At 43.9% G+C, this 18,128-nt stretch overlaps 1 protein-coding gene across 2 annotated transcripts in view; it reads left to right on the top strand.

The window, feature by feature from the left end:
* ARHGAP10 (Rho GTPase activating protein 10) overlaps positions 1–18,128 on the top strand; it is a 242,147-nt gene that overhangs the window by 220,272 nt on the left and 3,747 nt on the right. For both annotated transcript variants that reach the window (XM_025042863.1, XM_006906273.3), the window contains 2 exons: positions 1,642–1,786; positions 17,467–17,622. In XM_025042863.1, coding sequence (XP_024898631.1) covers positions 1,642–1,786; positions 17,467–17,622 — 301 coding nt within the window. The remainder of the gene's footprint in view (positions 1–1,641; positions 1,787–17,466; positions 17,623–18,128) is intronic.

Genomic DNA, 18,128 nt, shown 5'->3' with positions numbered 1-18,128 from the left:
GTGACATCACTGGACGAGGAATCATAGAGTATTCCGGACTGTACACATGTAAATGGGTCAGAGCAAGGCTTTCAGGGAGATTTAGACCAGGGAGAAAACCTGCCCACAGAGAGCATGTCTTTCTCTTGCCATACCTTATCTCCCACCCTCCCTGACAGCCCATTAGGAAAAGAAAAGCTCAGAAAACATTTTCTTACCAGTGAGTGTGGATGTTCCACACTCCCTGCCCCTGTGGAGAATTCCTTCTTCCAGCTTTCACCACCATGTCTAAGTCCTACTTCTCTGAATTTAGCTTTTCTGGATCTTCATTTCTAAGATTCTCTTTCTTATCTTTAGTTGTAATCTGGGTCAGAGTTAAATAAGAATTATTTCATACAGTCAGTTTTCAAAATTAGCATTTTGGGATCTAGCTTAACCAGAGTCCAGAATTCCTCTTGTGCTTGATTATGTGTAGAATTGAAATCCGTGTAAGATGGTTTTCTGAGAGCAGGTTCCTTGCTGCTGTGACTTTCAGGCATACTGTGTCTAGGACCCAGAACTGAGGAGAAATGTAAGGTTTAGTCAGTTAGAAGCGGTTGTGGCTGGCGGTATAGACTCCTACATTGTGTATCTTCTGCTTCTGGGTTGTATTTTGTTGACCAGCTGTTATCACCCATCACCTATAAAGTCAAGGCCATGTCATTGCCATCTTCAGGTGCCCCAGAGCAGTTCATGTTTAACGGGGATTGCCAATCTGGTTGAGGGGTCCAGGCTCTGACAGTTGCTGGTCATGAGCATCTGTGGTAGCTGAGATTCTGTGATAACAAGACCACTTGAGGGACAGCTTTTCTTGGGAGCTCTCTTTTCCATCTTCTGCAAGCCCAGGCCCAAAATATATACAGATGATACTAAATGTAATTCATAAAATGGTCCTCTGTGAGTGAATAAATAATGCAATCCATTTAAGAAATGCCTTTTAGTTTTGGTGTAAAGTCATCCTCTGGAGTCACTTCAGGGGCCTGATTCTTGTGTAATATCCTCCCTAATGTTCACAGAGAAATGGAAGTTTCTCTGTGTCCAGGATTTTAATAGGTCGAGCTATTATATTATAATACAGAAGATAAGGTTCCTTGAGAGTTGTTTAGTTTATGAAGTCCTGAATGGTGACTCGTAATGGCTTAAAGAACTATTAGGTGACGAGAAATGAGAGATTGACCCTTGTGAGGCAGGTGCACTGCTCTGAATTCTTCTTGAAGTTGTTGTTATAACAGTGCTCCTTGTGGATTGGGGAGCCATTAGTCACATTAAGGCTTTCGTCTTCATTTGATCTGATTGCGATTATTGTATTTTCTCATGGGGAAAACACTTCTCACTGTGTAGTTTAAGCATCTTTGATTTAAAACACACACACACACACACACACACACACACACACACACACACACACACACACACACACACACACACACACACACACACACACACCCCCGCCCCCCCCCATCCACCCACCCAAAATCTTTAAACATAGGACACACAGATACTCTCAGGCTGAATTATAAATGTACAACTTGATTGACTAATTAAGTGGTGCCATCTAATTATTAGTGGAGTTGTTTTTCTTCCTCTGAGTTGATTTGAAAGTTGATTTTTATTCCTCCCTAGGTGACAGCCCTAACCCTTGTAAGGAGGACACCCTCACCAGCAGTCTAGACTCTCTTTCCTCGCCATCTCCCACGACGGCAGCTGTCCATGGGCCTCCTGGAACCGACAGAAACCACCTCCCAGATGGGGACTGGGCATCCACAGTGTAAGTCTCTGTGCTTCTGCTCAGTGTGCAGGTCAGGAGGGCCACGACCTCCATTTTGGGGTTTACATGGCCCGTGGGCGCTGCTGCCATTAGATCTAAGGACCTTTGTTCTCTGATTAGTGGGGCTGCCAGAGGGAGAAGGGTCCATAAAAAAGGCCTGTCCTGGGTAGCTGTTGAAAAGGGTGCATAGGTGCTGTTTCAAATCTGTTTTAAGTTCAATTTGTGGCAATTTTGGGTCACACAAAAGAAATTTGTTATTGTCCTACTCAGGATGTTTTCTCACTAGTTATGTAAACTTTTAGAGATATGAAATGTATGCATTGGGATCAACAGACTGTTGCAACTATCTATAGAATGATGTTTTAGTTGAGTGAATTTTCGAGGACTTCATGCTAGCATTTATACCATAACATCCTCCGCAATTGACAAGTGACGGATGACATATCTGATTTTATCTTCTCGTTTGGTTTATTGCTGGGCATATGCAGATCAGCTCAGGTATATTAGGACGAATGATACCAATACAAGCAAAGTACCGTGGACCTGGTTTGACTACATGAGAGTTTGGCTTTCTGTGCTAACTGAGGCTGTGGAGTACACGCAGATTGGTTGGTGGTGCAGGACATTCAAAGAAGGTGGGGGAAAGGGATCAAAAATTTGGTGACGAAAGGAAATCTAACTTTGGGTGGTGAATACACAGTGCAATATGTATACGACATGCTATTGAATTGTACACTTGAAACTTATTTGCTTTTATTAATGTCACCCCAACAAATGCTCAGAAAAGAAAAAAAAAAACTTCCACTAACAATTACATGGCATCAGTTGATTAATCAATCAAGTTACATCCAAAATACATTTATAATTCAGCCTGAGAATATTTGGGTGTCCCATCTTTAAAGTTAAGAAAAAAAATTTAAATCAAAGTTGCTTAAAATAAATCATAAATAACGATATCTTCCAACCCTCACTGGGCATTCTTGGGACTTTAAATGGAATTAGAAAGTGTTCCTCACATTACTTTGCTTTTTATAGTTACTGCTAAATTCACATGAAATCATTATGAACTTATTAAGTATTAAAAGAGGCTGGGAGAAATTTGGTATGCTAAAATTTTGGGGTGATCTGACATCTTTGAAAATATAACCAAAAATCAAAGTGAAACTCAAAGTAGAGAATCACATTCTCCTGAGGAGACTTTCCCCCCGCCCGCCCAAGATTGTCTTATGTGTATATTTATAAAATGAAGACTGTGTATTGTGGATTTAAATTACGTGTTACTTAAACATGCTTGTCAATTTAGTATTCTTCTTCCAGGATGAATATACTCTCTTCACTGTAGTACTTCAATTTGCTGTTGTCTTATTCAGGATGTTTGAGATTCTGTTATCCTGGGCACTCCCAGGGTGTATTTTGGGATGGGAGAAAGGGAGGGAGGGAGGGTGGGTGAGTGAGTGAGTGAGTGAGTGAGTGAGTGAGTGAGTGAGTGTGTGTGTGTGTGTGTGAGCGAGCGCAAAAACCAGATCTCCAGTTATTTCTTTCAGTAAGTGTTTATCACAATCAGTGGAGAACAGGTTAGTCACCCTTATTCCATAGCGGTTCTGTGGGAAAGTGACATTATGAGCCCTGAGACAGCCAGTGCTCAATTCACAGCACGTCCATACCTGAGACATGAAGAGCTTGATATTTTTGGTCATAAATCAGACGAGGAGTGAATTCCTCAGCTTCCTATTCATACAGATTTAAAATGTCATGAAAAGCACTCCAATATTGAGAAGCCAAGAAGGGAGGAGGGGAAATAAGTAGTTGAAGCAGGTCTGGAAATCAAGAACATGATTTTATTTTCTGTGCATTAGATAAAATAGATTCACATTTGTCTTCAGTACATAGACTGTTTCTTATGTATCTCCTAAAGGCTTGCTTGAAGCATATTTCAGTCTAATTTATCATTAAGTCTGAAGTATGTCTCAAACTTGAGCCCACATCAGCGTCACCCGGAGGGCTTGTTAAGCCCACAGTGCAGGGCCTCACCCCACAGAGACTGTTAGGTTTGAGGGGGAGCCTGAACATTTGCGTTTCTAACCTAATTCTGGGTGATGCTTGGCAAACCCTGATATAGACAACTGCCTTTCCCAACCCCCTTGGTTCTAGGCACGTGTTGATTGTAAACAGCCTCTCTGAGGAGTGTAACTAGGATGTGATATCGCATCCTACTTTTTTTTCCCTTAACTCTTCTAGGCTGGTGTGTTGTCTCCAAGTAGCCCTCGTGTGCCTTCCACATACTTCGATTCCTTCTGCTTGAAATGTCTCCCCCCCTTGTTGTCTCAGGATAGATCTAACCCGTCTTCAGGGTATAATTTCATTTTCACCTTCAGGAAGCTTTCTCTAGTACTGTAGTCTACAGGAAAATTCTAAATATTACCTTTCTCTGTCTATACCCATTAGGAAAATATTACCTTCCAGCATTAGTTAATATTTACCTTTTTAGTGTCATTTGATAGATAAGTGGTGTGTGAGGATGTGTATCTGTACATCTGTATCAGGACCCGTGCCTGCCTGTCTTAGTTAGTTTGGGCCACTGTAACAAAAAAAAATTTGATTGAGTGGCTTATAAACAATTGAAATTTATTTCCCACAGTTGTGGGGGCTGGGTTTCTGAGATCAGGGTGTCAGCATGGCTAGGTTCTGGTGAGAGCCCGCTTCCAGTTTGCAGACTGCTGGCTTTGAGACTCTTATTAGGACACTAATCCCATTTGTGAGGACTCCCCTCACATGACCTCATCTAATCCTAATTGCCTCCCAAAGGCCCCTGCTCCTTGTACCATCCCATGAGAGCGAGTAGAAGTTTGGGGGTGACACACACAGCCTATAACACTATCTAATTTTGCCCTCACACCAAAATAGATCGTAAGATTCTTGAGGATAGGACTTGGTCTTATACTGTTTGAACTTTTTAACAAATTTGACATAGTTATTAATAAATATTTCTCATTTTAATTATTACATATTTATAAAAATACTTTCTTTTTGGAATCTCTTTTTTTTATATCATTGAATGCCTCTTAAACAACTGTGTTTGGTTTCTGGTCCATCTTCTTTGTAAACATTAAAAATATTAAATATTAAACATTAAAAACTTCCTCTGTGAATCTCACCATTTTCTCTTTAAAGCATTTTTCTTTGTTTTCTTAGCATTTGTAAATTTAGTTTTCATGGTGTGTGTAGAACTTTTTTTTAAATCCATTATCTCTACATACCAGCTATATACAGTATGGAATATAGTAGGATCTGAATAAATGCTGATCAAGATCCCTTTTAATAAAACCTAAGTTCTGTGGGTCATTAAAACTCTACCCAGGGCTTTAAAAAGGAGGCGACGCCTAGGCTGCTTAGTCGTAGTCCAGGATGGTGACTCTCTGTTCCAAAACTTACACTCGCCTTGTATTAGGTCCTGAAGGATGGAGTCCACATGTATGTAGATCACATGGGACCCCAGTAGCTCTGTCGTACAGAACTGCCATGACCCCAGCTACTGGAAAGCAAATATGCAGAGTAAAACGTACAACAGCCGAGATTCTGAGATAGGCAGTGTGTAAATACAGCTGTAGCCTCTGACAGGTAGAAAACAATACAGCAGAATTGGATTTCTTGGGTTTCTGCTGACGTTTATGACTTGTGGGTATTATTCATTGCAGTCAATCAATCTGAAGCTATTACTTACCTGTACACTCAGTAAGGTGATAGGTGACTTCATTGCCAGTGAAGAATTGCTAGCTCAGTTTCCTTGGAGGACATTACATCATAGGTCAAGGTATTTCAAATGTTCCAAAGTCATTTTTTTTTTTTTCAATAAAGTAGTTTTCTCTAAACAGGTTTTCTTCGATTGTAAGTGATGGAACAGGTCCTTGACAAGTAATCCTGTTAAGGTCCTGTACATAAAAGAAAATCTCTTTTAAGAAATATTGGGCATTGCTATCTGCTTTCTCTACAGATTTCAAATGAAAAGGAACACTTCCTTTTCTGCCAGTACATTCCCACATTCAAGATGGCGACATCTTAGAATAGCATTTCGTAGCTGGAATGTTGGTACCCCGAGGTGCCACTAACTCTGGCAGGCCGTGGGGCAGTAGGTCTTTCTCTTTTACCCGGTCAGGCTTGGCTTAGTATAGTGTCCTGGATGTTGGGGTATCCCTGACACATCTCTTCCAGGTGCTACGCTGAGCCACTGTTGTACAGCAGATTCCTGCTTACCTGGACTTGACTCTAGTTGCTTAAAAATTGTTCGACAGTAGACTGCCATTCCTATTTATAGCCTTGTGCATGTCATCCATAGACTGTGTGTACTCACTGGTGACTATGTGTCCTTGCCGGTAACCATATTTGTTCTTGTCAATGAATAAATAACTTGCTTCCTTTAAATCAGGCGAACAAATAGAGATTTCCCATTGACAACTACTTGGCATTTCAAATTACTTGACTATTGCTTCCATGATTGCTTTTCGGAAAGTCGATGAATTTCACTGGGAAATAATCAAAAGTACCCCTTAAATCTGATTTGTAGCTTAGTATATCACAATAAACCATGAATGGTCTGAAGTTCAGAGAAATAATTGTCTCAAATAATTTTTTAATAATTTTCTGTGTAATTTGACTCACACCTAGAAATTATAATGTAGCAGTTACAGGCACACTGTGTCTACCTCCTGGTCTTTCTCCTTCCTTTTCCCCTCTGCTCCAACTCTTCTGGGGGGGGGAGGTGTCCCCAGCCCCCTCCCCCCTTCACCGTGCTGCTCCCAGCCCTTGTTGGGCCATGGGCAATTGAAGTTGTGTCCTATGTTTTTACCTCTTTTATTATGATTTTCTTTGTTGTTTCAAAGAAAATAGGGAATTTATCTTTTGAAATTTCTTTATTTTTGCACATCTGCTAGCTTGACTAAAATGAACACTTATTGCTTTTGTAAAAATGGAAAGAAAGCTATGCATATTTAAAAAGAGTGATCAGGAGAGACTTCCGAGGAATCTCCAGCCTCTTTATTGGCCGGGACCGAGGTCACAGTCTGATAGGGTCAGCACCTTTGCTCTGCTCGCCTCCACATTGGCTCTGGTTACAGCATGTGGCAGGTCACACTGACCGAGATCTCTAATAGAGCTAATGCCTTCATTTTGTAGGATGCATTCTCTGGTGCTGGGTACTGTGAAGAATGGTTTGGAAGTCAGCCCCCTCTCCCATACCTCAGTGATTGCCAAGGTCCCTGGGTGGGTTCAGAAGGATTAAGGTCTCATATAGCTCAAGAGTAAGGAAGAACAAGGCCAGAAGAGCAGGAGGAGCTGTCACCTTGCTGTGAACCCACAGCAGCCTTGTAAATTCTTCTTAGAGGTTAGCTCCCTCCTGAACTTCCTGTTGAGGGGCTGGGGACCTACGGGGGTGGAAGCCTTTGCTTCAGCAGAGGCTGCAGAGAAGGTTTGGTTTGATAGTTACCCTCTAGGTGTTTCTCCGGATCAAAGACCATGGAGCGTTAATTATTGCGGCCACCAGATTTTGTTTTAGCTGCTTTATAAATGATACTTCATTTTATTCCACACATCAACCTGGTGTTGTAGATTATTTTTAAAGAGAGGGAAACTGAGGCACAAAGAGGGTAGAGAAGTTGCCTCAAGCCACTTTACTAGTAAAGGATAGAGGTGGAGTTTGATCTGTCTGTCCCATTGATTGTGGTTCTCTTAGACTTGTTTTACCCTTGGGATTGAAATTGTCTGGCTGCATATAAGAACATTGTTCAAAAAATAGGTTTCCAACCCAAATCCAAGGCCCAGTGTAATATAACTGTAGCTGTCAACTGGCCACGGCCCTTGTTTTGAAGTCAGTGTGTTGGCCCTACATTAAGTCATGTGGCCGCGGTTTATAAATATCTCTGGGGAACAAACACTTGAATCTGGTTGTTACATATTCATCATCCAGCACCTTTGGCTGAGATTTGGGGAAGAGGGCGTCTTCCTTTTAAACAGAGCTGAGAGACTTGGAAACTTGATATTTTGCAACAGAGCAGCATCCCTAATCTTTCTGAGTGGTATGATATTCCGTTGTCTCCCTTTAGCCTCAGCAAAGCTATTGAAGCCAATTACAGGACCCATATACTTGGCCATCGACCGTAAATGTCTTCACATTCATTTCTTTGGGGTACGACTTTTGTCCTGTGCATTGCCTCGAATCTTCTCTCCAGCTTTGTATAGAAATTATGCCATATCGACTGCCCAGCATGCTCACATCTTTCCATGCACACCCCTTGTGTCTTGCTAGGGTATTTTTGGTAATTTTATTGTGTACTTGGTACTTGCATGTGGCCTAATTCATGTCTTCCTTTGCTGTGCCGTAACTTCAGAGTTTGAAATTTGGAGGTTTTATTTTCAAGCCAGAATGTTAATTATTCATGTAACTTTAAAGCCCTATAATGAAAAGTTGACTTTCCAAAATAAGGAGATATGTTTGAATTTCATAGTAGCTTTTCTACTGCTTTAAGACGCAAACAAAAAAAAAGTTATCTTCTCATTAGTCTTATTTTGTTTTTGTTTCTCCTTTTAGTTTCATTGGTTTTTGTTGTAATTTATCATTTGCTGTGCAAGAATTGGGCGGCTGTGTCTCAATATTGAAATGGAGATAGAGCCCTTGTGAGCTCTCTGTAAGCTGGAAGTCAGTCTAGAGTGGAATAGCAGTGATTTTAGAGTCAGGCAGGCTTGGCTTTGCAGCCTTGTTCTGCTTCTTAAAACCTTGAAGGCCTACAAATTATTTAAGCAAACCAAGCCTTAGCAAGATTATCTATAAAAGGGGAATAACAAAATTCGCCCTCTGGATTGTCGTGAGGTTTCAAGGAACCGCATATAATAAAACCCGATCCTCTGCTTCCCCGGGAGCGCTGGGCAGCCACCTGCTCTGAGAACCTAACTTGATATTCTTAGTTTAACTTAACCCGGCTTCCTGGTTCATCCGTTACATAATCTCCTCACTAAATAGCTCAGGGAAGTAACCTCCCTGGTCCCGGAGAAGCCGCTGACGCTGTGTCGTTTCCAGCGGTATGGCAGTTCTCTCAGGGGACACAGCGTGGGGCTCTTCTCCTAGCCTCCTCCATGTCGGAGTTTCCTTGGTAGAAGCCTCTGAGAAGAGGGCCCTTGGGTGTTATGTGACCAAGGCCTGGGGCTCCCACTGGGACCCTGCTAACTCTGTAAATTATTCTGAGCAGTGTGCGTGGCTCACCTATCCCAACAGGTAACCCATCAAACAGCTTGGTGAGAACCTGAAGGTTGTTCTCAGCAGACTGACGTGGTGTCCCTTTTGACCTGTGCTCGGTAGCCGCTGTCCTGTATGTTCAGCCCTCACGCCAGGTGGCACCTATTTTCCACATGAAAATCGAGCTGGTAGAAACATTCCTGTCAATTACCTTGCAGGACCACAATGCTGAGACCTCCAAAGCCCCAGTTTTCTGAGATGAAGCTACCATTCCTTTTCTGTTCAGCTCACAAGCTAAAGTTCAGCCCCCTTTCCTGACTCCACAGTAATCATCTGGAAGGAAGATAAATGGAATTCAGGGAACACTCTGAGTGAAAGATTGGTCAGAGATGTGATTCTGAGATTGTTCTTTTATAGCAAAAGCCAAGAAAATGACCACCCTAAGAGTGACCTTTGTAAGCTGCAAGCTGGCTGGATGGTGGTATCCTTCCTTATTTAGGAAGGAAGCCCCAGGAGCCTGAGCATCCCACGAAGGTCGCGGGGGGAGGGGGCGGCACTGAGCCTTCAGTGTGGCCTCATCCTCCCTCCAAAGGCTCTGTCATATCTGTGCCCGACTGGTTTCCTGCCATGCCCTTCCTTGTCTCCCTGCCCACTGGCCTCCTACAAAAGACTTTTTTTTTTTCCTTTCCCTCAAGGGGTGAACAAGTTATTGCTTTTCCATGCTGGCTCGATATATTGGCTGTCACTCTCCTACATGGGAGGTGATTGTGAGCAGTGGGGGAAGAGAGCATCTGCTGCAGGAAAGCTATGGGTGTTCACAGGTCGGCCTCTGGCACACACAGGAGGCCGCACCATGAAGCTGGAGGAGGGGAGCAGGGGCTTCTCAAGCCCAGCGGCATTGGCCGTCATGATCCTCTTCGTCTCCCCCCGCTCGTCTCCCCCCCGCCCCTCGTCCCCCGCCACACACTCCACTACCAATGGATTCTCATCTGGTCCATCCAATCCAGGAGTCAGCAAAGTGTGGCCCACTGCTGCCTGATTTCATAAGTAAAATTTTATTGGAGCACAGCCACCCAGTTATTTGCATTTTGTCTGTGGCTGCTTTCTACATGCCATGGTGGCAGAGTTGAGTAGTTGTGTGACCCACCACATGGCTGGCAGACCCTGAAGTATGTACGCTCCGGCCCTTTAGAGAAAAAGTTTGCGGACCTCGATCTGATTTATAAACAAAACTAATCTGTTTGGAAGAGCCCATGTTTCTTAAAAGTCAATTTCAAGAAGTGTGGTTAATTGTCATTTTTCATATGGGTAGTGCAGGTGGTTTTAACTTTTTCTTCTCATTGAACCAACCAAAAGTTTTCCTTGTGTTTTTTTGGATGCCTTCAAATGTATGACCATCATTTCAAAAGGCCATTGGTGTTTTAAGGATTAAAACGTTTATTTAGGGTTGTGTTTTTACAACCTATTGTTTAAAGTAAAATTATTTCAAAATAGTTTTAGGTTTACAGAAAAGTTAAAAAGGTAGTACAAAGGGTCCCTATAAACCCTTCACCCAGCTTCCCCTCCTGTGAACATCTTACACAGCACCGTGGAATTTGTGTTAAAAATAAGAAATTCACATCAGTACGACACTGTTAACTTAACTCAGACTTTATTTGGATTCCACTAGTTTTTCCACTCATATCCTTTTGTTCCGGGATCCAATCTAGAATCCCATCACATTTAACAACTTTTTTTTTTTAATGGCAACATCCACTTAATATCCGTATCTTTCCCCTATAACAGGTTATTTGCTGTTTTTTTCTTTCTTTTTTTTTTTTTTTCTGGTAAAGCAAATGATTCGTTAGTGATGATGTAACTAGAAACCAGAGAGACAGGCTCTGACTCAGAAATACCTAAAGCTGGTAGTAAGGGCAGCTCTTCACTTACTGGGCGCCGACCGTGCGCCAGTCCCTGCGGAGCGCTTTGCACCTGTCGTCTCATTTTAATCTTACATCGACAGCCTATGAATGATTATTTTCGTTTTAGCTGAGGAAACTGAGACCAGGGAGTTTGTTCCTCACTGGATGACCCTCCGCCAAGGCTAATCATGCCAACTGTGCCCCAGCTTCCGAGACGCACTCCACATTCATTTTCCTCCTCATCACAGCCTCTACCTAGTGAGAAGTATGTTCCTTTTTATTTACAAACAAACAAACAAATAAACAAAAAACAAACCAAAAAACAAGCTTAGGGAGCTAAGAAGTGGGCATACAGCCAGAGCTGGCTTCGGAACCCAGGTCTCTGCAAGGGGGTGGGTAGTGTTTCACACCTTGTAGTTCTTGTGATTAAAAGTTGAGTAGCTCTTCCTCGCCTTTATTTTAGCCTGTGGTCCTGTCCCCGAGCATCTCTGACTCCCATCTCTCTCCATTCTTCTCCTCGTATACTTGTTCCAGCCGTTCAAAAAGGCTTGAGGCTGTGAGCTCTCTGCAGTCTTGTCAAAACCATGTTTAGTACTGACATGACCTCGAGTACGTCACCTCCACCTTTCTCAGATTCAGATTCTCATGTGGAATGTGGACTAGTGCCGCAGCTGGGAAGGAGCGACTTCATGTATGTGAGTGTGTCTGATGTAGTGCTGGACTGCGCGGTCGCGCCTAGAAAGAGCCTGGGTGTCGAGAGGTGATGACGATGTGGACGATGAGATCATCAGCTCAGGACAGGCGCCACCTCCACTAGAAAGTCTTCTTGGATGCCCACGTGAAGTTAGAAGCTCCCTCCTCCATTCTCCTGAGGGCCTCTGGGCAACTCTCTGCATGGCACACATCACACTGCATTGTGATGATCAGTTTGTCATTCTTCACCCACTTGACTGATAGTCATGGAGAGCAGGTGTCATCCTTTGGGCTCCTCAGGGCCTGCCGTGGGCCCTGACAGGTGTTTCTCATTCCATGAGTGATGGGCAAGCAGGGCCTGTTAGCAGTGAAGGCCTCCTTGCCCAATAGTGTGGATCGTGGCGACTCTCTTAATCACAGCTGTTGACTTCTCTCCACTGCTGCCCCCTACCTCAGTCCACGCGTTAGTAACGGGTTAGTGTCGGCTGTGGAATTCTCCCTCTCTGGCACTTAAGGAATAACGGTGGCATTTATTTGAACAGAGATCTCCCATCATATACAGATCTACAATATTTCCTCCTGTCTTTATTAACATTTTCAGATGCTTTTGCCCAAGACAGCTGTTTTAGACATGCTGTGCATTTCCCAGGCTGGAACGAAAGAGCATTTCACTAATGTGTTGGCTTCTGCTCGGAGACCTTGCAAATGAAGTTTTAAAATCTTTCACTCCAGCGGAAACTTCTGATTTGATTCTGACATCATTTAACCGCCGTCAAATATCTTGGTATTTAGGGGATTTAATCACTTCATATGAGCAGTCATTTCTTTTCTTGACGTGTATGCTCCCTGTTCTACATTCTTCGAATTTTAAATTACGCTCAGTGCTCAAAGAACCTGGAACCCGGCGCTTGTTCTGCGGGCACAGTCCAGAGCTGCGCAGGAAATGTTTGTCAGATGCAGGAGTTCTCTGGTGACTCTGCAGCTGTCGTTGAATTTCAACAGTTAAGGTCCTAGCTCCCCTCCCCTATTTTTGAAATGTGTGTGCATTTTTGCTGCCAAAAAGTTTTTAATATGCATGGAGCGTAGAGTCTGGTATTGGAGACGATTGGGTCACAGTTTGAATCAGAAGCAGCATATACTGCCGATGTGTTCCATTTTGGAAAAACAAACTGTAAAGTGCACACATACACAGCTACCGTCCTAATTTCATGTGTTTGAGAGCTTAATTCCTCCCTGCTGCAAAAGCTATAGGGTCTTTCCCTGAAATACAGCCCTCTTTCTCCAGAGCAAGAGAGCTGATTGTTTGCATGGAAGAGAATTTTCTCCTCACTTTCACAACTGCACATCCCCGTGGATTTGCTTCCCGAGCCCTCTGCCCATCCTACACTGCCCACAGCGGGGCTCCCCTGTTGCCGTAGAAATAGCCAGGATAAACTTCCAATATAACTTGTCGAGGATGAGTTTCTGAGTCAGCCGTTTGCATTCCGTGTGTGTTTTCGGTGAAACCGTCTGGCTGCTGCGTGCCCCTTTCATTAAGAGTAAAGCACGTCTCTTCAAAGGCAGGCAGGATGGTGCCTCCCCTGCACTGAAATGGAGAGTTCCGCCTACGCAAAGGTTCCTTCCCTGTAGCGTGTGGAAATAGGAAGGTAACCCACAGACAGATATTAGTATTTCTCTTTAATTGACCTCTGTTTTGGTAAATGTGGCCTCTGAGCTTTTTAGGAAGAGTCGACTTCTGTCTCCATTTCTGCAAACCACAACTTGGCTTTCAGGAAACGTAGCACTAGATACTTTTCCTGTAACTGGTCAGCAGCTCATCATTAAATAAAATTGGTGGTTTGTGATCACGCCAGTCTTACTCTTCAAAAATCCTTAGTTAAAGGAGCGGAAGGAAGAAGGAAATAAGTAGATTAAAAAAAAGAAAATGTTTAAATTTGTGAAGTGTTTGGTAGGAGAGACACTCAAAACATTTTATTATGTTCTAGCATATAATGAGCTTTTAATTCTTATGTCACTCATCATTTTTATCTTTAACTCAAAGGCTTTCTTAGCCATGATTCTCCTCTGAACCAGAGTACAGAAACAACCGGAGTGGTTTCTCAGTGCTCCCAAGGGTGTTAATATCACAACTGTAATGTCTGAAATCATGCTCAGGCCGTACCATATTTGCCTGTGGTGGTTTCATGGATGCTGGCAGAGGACGTGGGACTCCCGGTCAGAGCCAGAAGACTCTACTCCTCACAGCAGCAGCCTGGTATCACTGTGCTGACAGTCAGAACATCACTTCTCCAGGTCCCTGATTTCCCAGAGTGATACCCCTGGGCCAGGTAACACCTGCAGGTGGAGTGTTACAGGAGAAGAACCCAGAGTTTAGAAAACCCAGATTTCTTGAGATAGGCAGTAAAATCTGCTCTTTGCTCCAAGTGAGACACAACCATCTCTTCTAAAGCTGTTTGCTCTGCAAACATCCTTGAGAAAGTAATCCAGGACAAAGGCAGCCGGTGCCTCTGCTCACGATAATGCGCAGAAACTCGAGAGACCCAACACAGAGGTAGCTAGGACCATTCCAGATGTGTGGGAGAGGTGTCCATTCATTATGAACGTGGGCACCCTAGGGCTGAGTTCTCTCCCAGGCCTACGTTGAGGAAAACTGCTAGACCTTTGCTTTGGGCTGCCATTTCCAAAATACTTAGTCTTCCTTTTTAAATCAAAGAAGGAAAAGAGAATATAAGATTTTCCTGGTAAAAGTAATATTTTCTTCTCCTGCTTTTTGAGAAAATGTAAGTATGCTATCTTAAAGATATAAATTGTTTTAAAAAATGTTGTTCCTTATTCTCTCTCTCTCTCTCTCTCTCTCTCTCACACACACACACACACACACACTCTCACTCTCACTCTCACTCTCACACACTTCCCAAATTCTGGAAAGTAGAGGATGTTTCTATAAAGAAGCTCATGTTTATGGTTACTTGCCTTCAAAAAATATGGACAGTTTGCTTTTGGGAGACACCTGTGAAATATGCCATCATCCGACCTCTACTAGTTACTGGTTGAGGTGAGAATGCATTTTTAGGTCTGGAGTGCATTTATTCAACCACTTCTTGCCTCATCCCAGTCCTGTCCAGTGGAGGAAGCCTGGGGAAAGTTTCTTGTATCCACGCAGCTACTCTGTTCTGCTTCCCAGACTTCGCTTTGCTGCGTGGGCCTGCTCTTCCCCGGGACTTCCGGTTCTCCACGGGACTCCTGACGCCTCATTTTCAGGGACAGTTTCCAGACTTGTGCTTCCCTCCGTGCTACGAATCTTCCAGCCTGCAGTATTTGTGCTCATATGGGATTCTGAAATCCAGAGGAGAAGTACTAGCTGAGGCTTCTGAGATATTGTTGGGGGAAAACTCAGGAACTCAAGTACAGAAATTGACGTCTTAAGCGGGAGATCAGACGGGTTATCCCGGGTGAATCGGTCAGTGCTGGATCATGTAACATATATGTTGAACAAGAAGAGAAAGCTCACAGAAAAAAAAAAATAAGGCCAAGGTTGGGAACTTGACCCTGGAAAAAGATTGCTGATTCTGAGTTCTGCTTTGGGACAGGATGGAGAAAGCCCAGCTAAAGGACAGGCCCTTACCATCTGCATCTGCTGTTCCAACAATTCTTTGACTTTCCAAAAGTGATATTTCCCCTTTATAAAAAAACCGGAAACACCTTCTTTTCAAAGAAGGATGCGGGGATTAAGTAGATAATAGCAATATAAAATTTATGATCTGTATTTTTAAAGAGCCTTATACATCGAGTCGCATTGTTACTCCATCTTCATCCTGTAGCTGTCACCCTCCTCAGCGGATGGACGGCCATCCTTTAATCGCATGACTGTTCATGACTGGACAGAGTGGACGGGGTGTAGTAAAATGTCTCATCTTCCACCACCACCACCCTCCGAGCACCTCGAGTATATTGCTGGGAGATAAAATGGCAATTGTTTGGCTAACGGGGGGTCTTAAATTCTCTGTCAGAGCTTGGGCTCATCCCTTCCTCTCTCTTCCTGATTAGTCAGACCCCATTTAAGTTTCATTTTCGGATAAAAAGTAGAGTGTCTTTTGCTGCTGGTGATACAGATCACTTTGAGATTTATGGTTTTCTTTGCTGGGTATGAAATAGGTTTTATGACTTCTAAATGAATGGCTGGCTAGGGGGATTATAAATAAGTTGTTCAAAGAATAATGTTCTTTATAAGTATGTTCCCTCACCCCTTTTCTGATCAAAGGATAGGAAACCTTCTATGTACTAAATATCTATCAAGTCGGTAGTATAATATTTCAGATACCTGGTCTAGAAAATCCAGTTTTAGCTTTAGAACATCTGAATTGTCGCTTGAATGTTGGTTGAAGTCTTCGTGTGCTTAGCACTCTGCCAGGCCATGTGAAGTCTACACAGTGAGCTCAAGACCTGCTCTTGCCCCCAAAGCAAAAGAAATACCTGAAACCATCACAAAACAGCTCATGCCAACCTGCCCTCCTGTTCATTGGTGTGATGGATCTTCAGAGAAGGTCTTTGATTTAGGTCAAAGGGGAAATATTGAGGCGGGCTGCCCTGGAGCTGAGCTGTTTGGGGGGCAGATGAGAAAAGGCAGAGGAGTGGGGAGAGCCTGAGAGGTGAGGAGAAGCAGGAGGCCAAGCTCAGATGGGCACTCAGGGCAGCAGAGCTGCAGGTCAGCTGGCCAGGCCGCTGAGGGCGGGGGAGCCTCTGGAGGGCAGGTCGGGGCACACACTCATTCCGGGGGAGGCAGGCTGGGCAGGTGGCTGAGCATGGCCGACTGGGCTGGTGGAGTTGGGTGGATGGGCTGGGAAGCCACAGTGGAAACACTGCGTGAAGCAGTGAGGATGGGACGGTCTCCTGACAATGCCGAGAAGGTGGAGAAAAGAACGTCTTGGAAGCTCTTTGAAGTAAAAATGGACAGAGCCTGTGTTGTTAGTTCTGCTAGAGAAGGAAGAATCACAGGTAACGCTCAGGAATGTGGAAGGACAGGAAGCAGCTGCTCGTGGAAACTGGTTTAGCTGAAGAGGGCGCGTTTGCTTCTCGGTGTAGCAGACATTGAATACATATGTGCTGAAAACGTGATTGAATGAAACAAGAAGCTTTCCGCACTGTGCTTTAAAAGTTAGCTTCACAAACCATAGTCGCACGCCTCCAGTTCTGAAATAATTGAAGAATAATGTAATTCAAATCAACACATACTTTTTGAATTCACCCTTCATGGTTAGAGGCCCCTCCAGGAATCTGTTTACTGACCTTTTTACATTAACTTCTTTTTATTTGCAAATATTAGGGCATGTTCAGGTCACCAAAGATTTTTGCTGTTCTTTGTTTCCTTTAAATGCTAGACTGGTCCTCTGTACAGGGATCTTGATTCCCAGTGGCATTTTTTTTTTTTTTTTTTAATTTCTGAGTTGCTACATATATATGACCAGATGAAAGAGCTTTAAATATTCAAAGGGTACGTGCTGAATTTTTGGAGCTATAGGTCACTAGTTTGACTGCAGGTTCCTATGTCTTTCCTTATAAACAGAAAACATGAATACCACAAAAGTTCAAGCAGCTATTTAGGGCAGTTGGATTCTGGTGTCCTAATTAGTGAACTGATATGCTGCTATGTCGGACAAGACCAGATCTTCTCCACAAACCTGGAGAAGTACAATAAGGCATCTCTAGTTTGGGGCTGTGGCTGTTGGGGATACATACCTGGGAGGATCTGGCTATTGGGAGATGAGGGAGTGATCATCCTAGCTATTGAGGATTGGGGTACTGCATATTCGGTGTTCTAGAGCCTTCATACTATTAAATTATGTTCTTCAAACTTCTACCTTTAGCCCAAGCCAGACCCGATCATCGATGGTCCAGTGGCTTAACCCGCAGTCTCCGACCACCCTGAGCATTTGCAACCCAGCTGTCCCACCGTCTTCACCCAAGTCGTCAGCTTTCTCCTTCTCTCTTCCTGCCACTGGAGCGGACAAGGCCCCTGAAAGGTGCGTGGCTTGGAACACGATGTCGGGGACAGCAGCGACACGTGGAAGGGGCTGCGTCAGGCCGAGCAGGTTCCCACGCTCTCTGCTGGGGTGGGCTGCTCAGGTCCATCCGGCCCCCCGGACAGCATTGCAGCCTCATTTCAGGGCTGTGCCTCGGTTCAGGAGCAAGTCTGTTCTCAGGGGAGATCCACCTCATGTGAGACCTGCTCAAACCGACTCTTTTTGGTGTGGATTATGAATTTATGAAACTACCTATTTTGGAAGAATTTCTTGAACATGAATATAAAGCACATGCTTTGTTTTAAAACAAAGGTCAGCTGGACACTGAAACCAGTAATTTACATGGCCAGTTAGGGCAGAGGCCAGGAGTGCTGGCCCTTAGCAGGCCCTTCCTCCGGGGTGGTGTGCTGAAGCCCCCTGTCATCATTGGCTTCCCCCACCCAGTCCACAGAGGTGAGGCACTTCCCTCTGCTTCAGTTTGCGTCTGGCTCGCAGCGCGGTTTCTG

Source organism: Pteropus alecto, unplaced genomic scaffold, assembly GCF_000325575.1.
Source record: "Pteropus alecto unplaced genomic scaffold, ASM32557v1 scaffold50, whole genome shotgun sequence".
NCBI classification, from domain to species: Eukaryota; Metazoa; Chordata; class Mammalia; order Chiroptera; family Pteropodidae; genus Pteropus; species Pteropus alecto.
The sequence above is the reverse complement of the archived record's forward strand: the minus strand, read 5'-3'. Positions and strand labels throughout refer to the sequence as shown.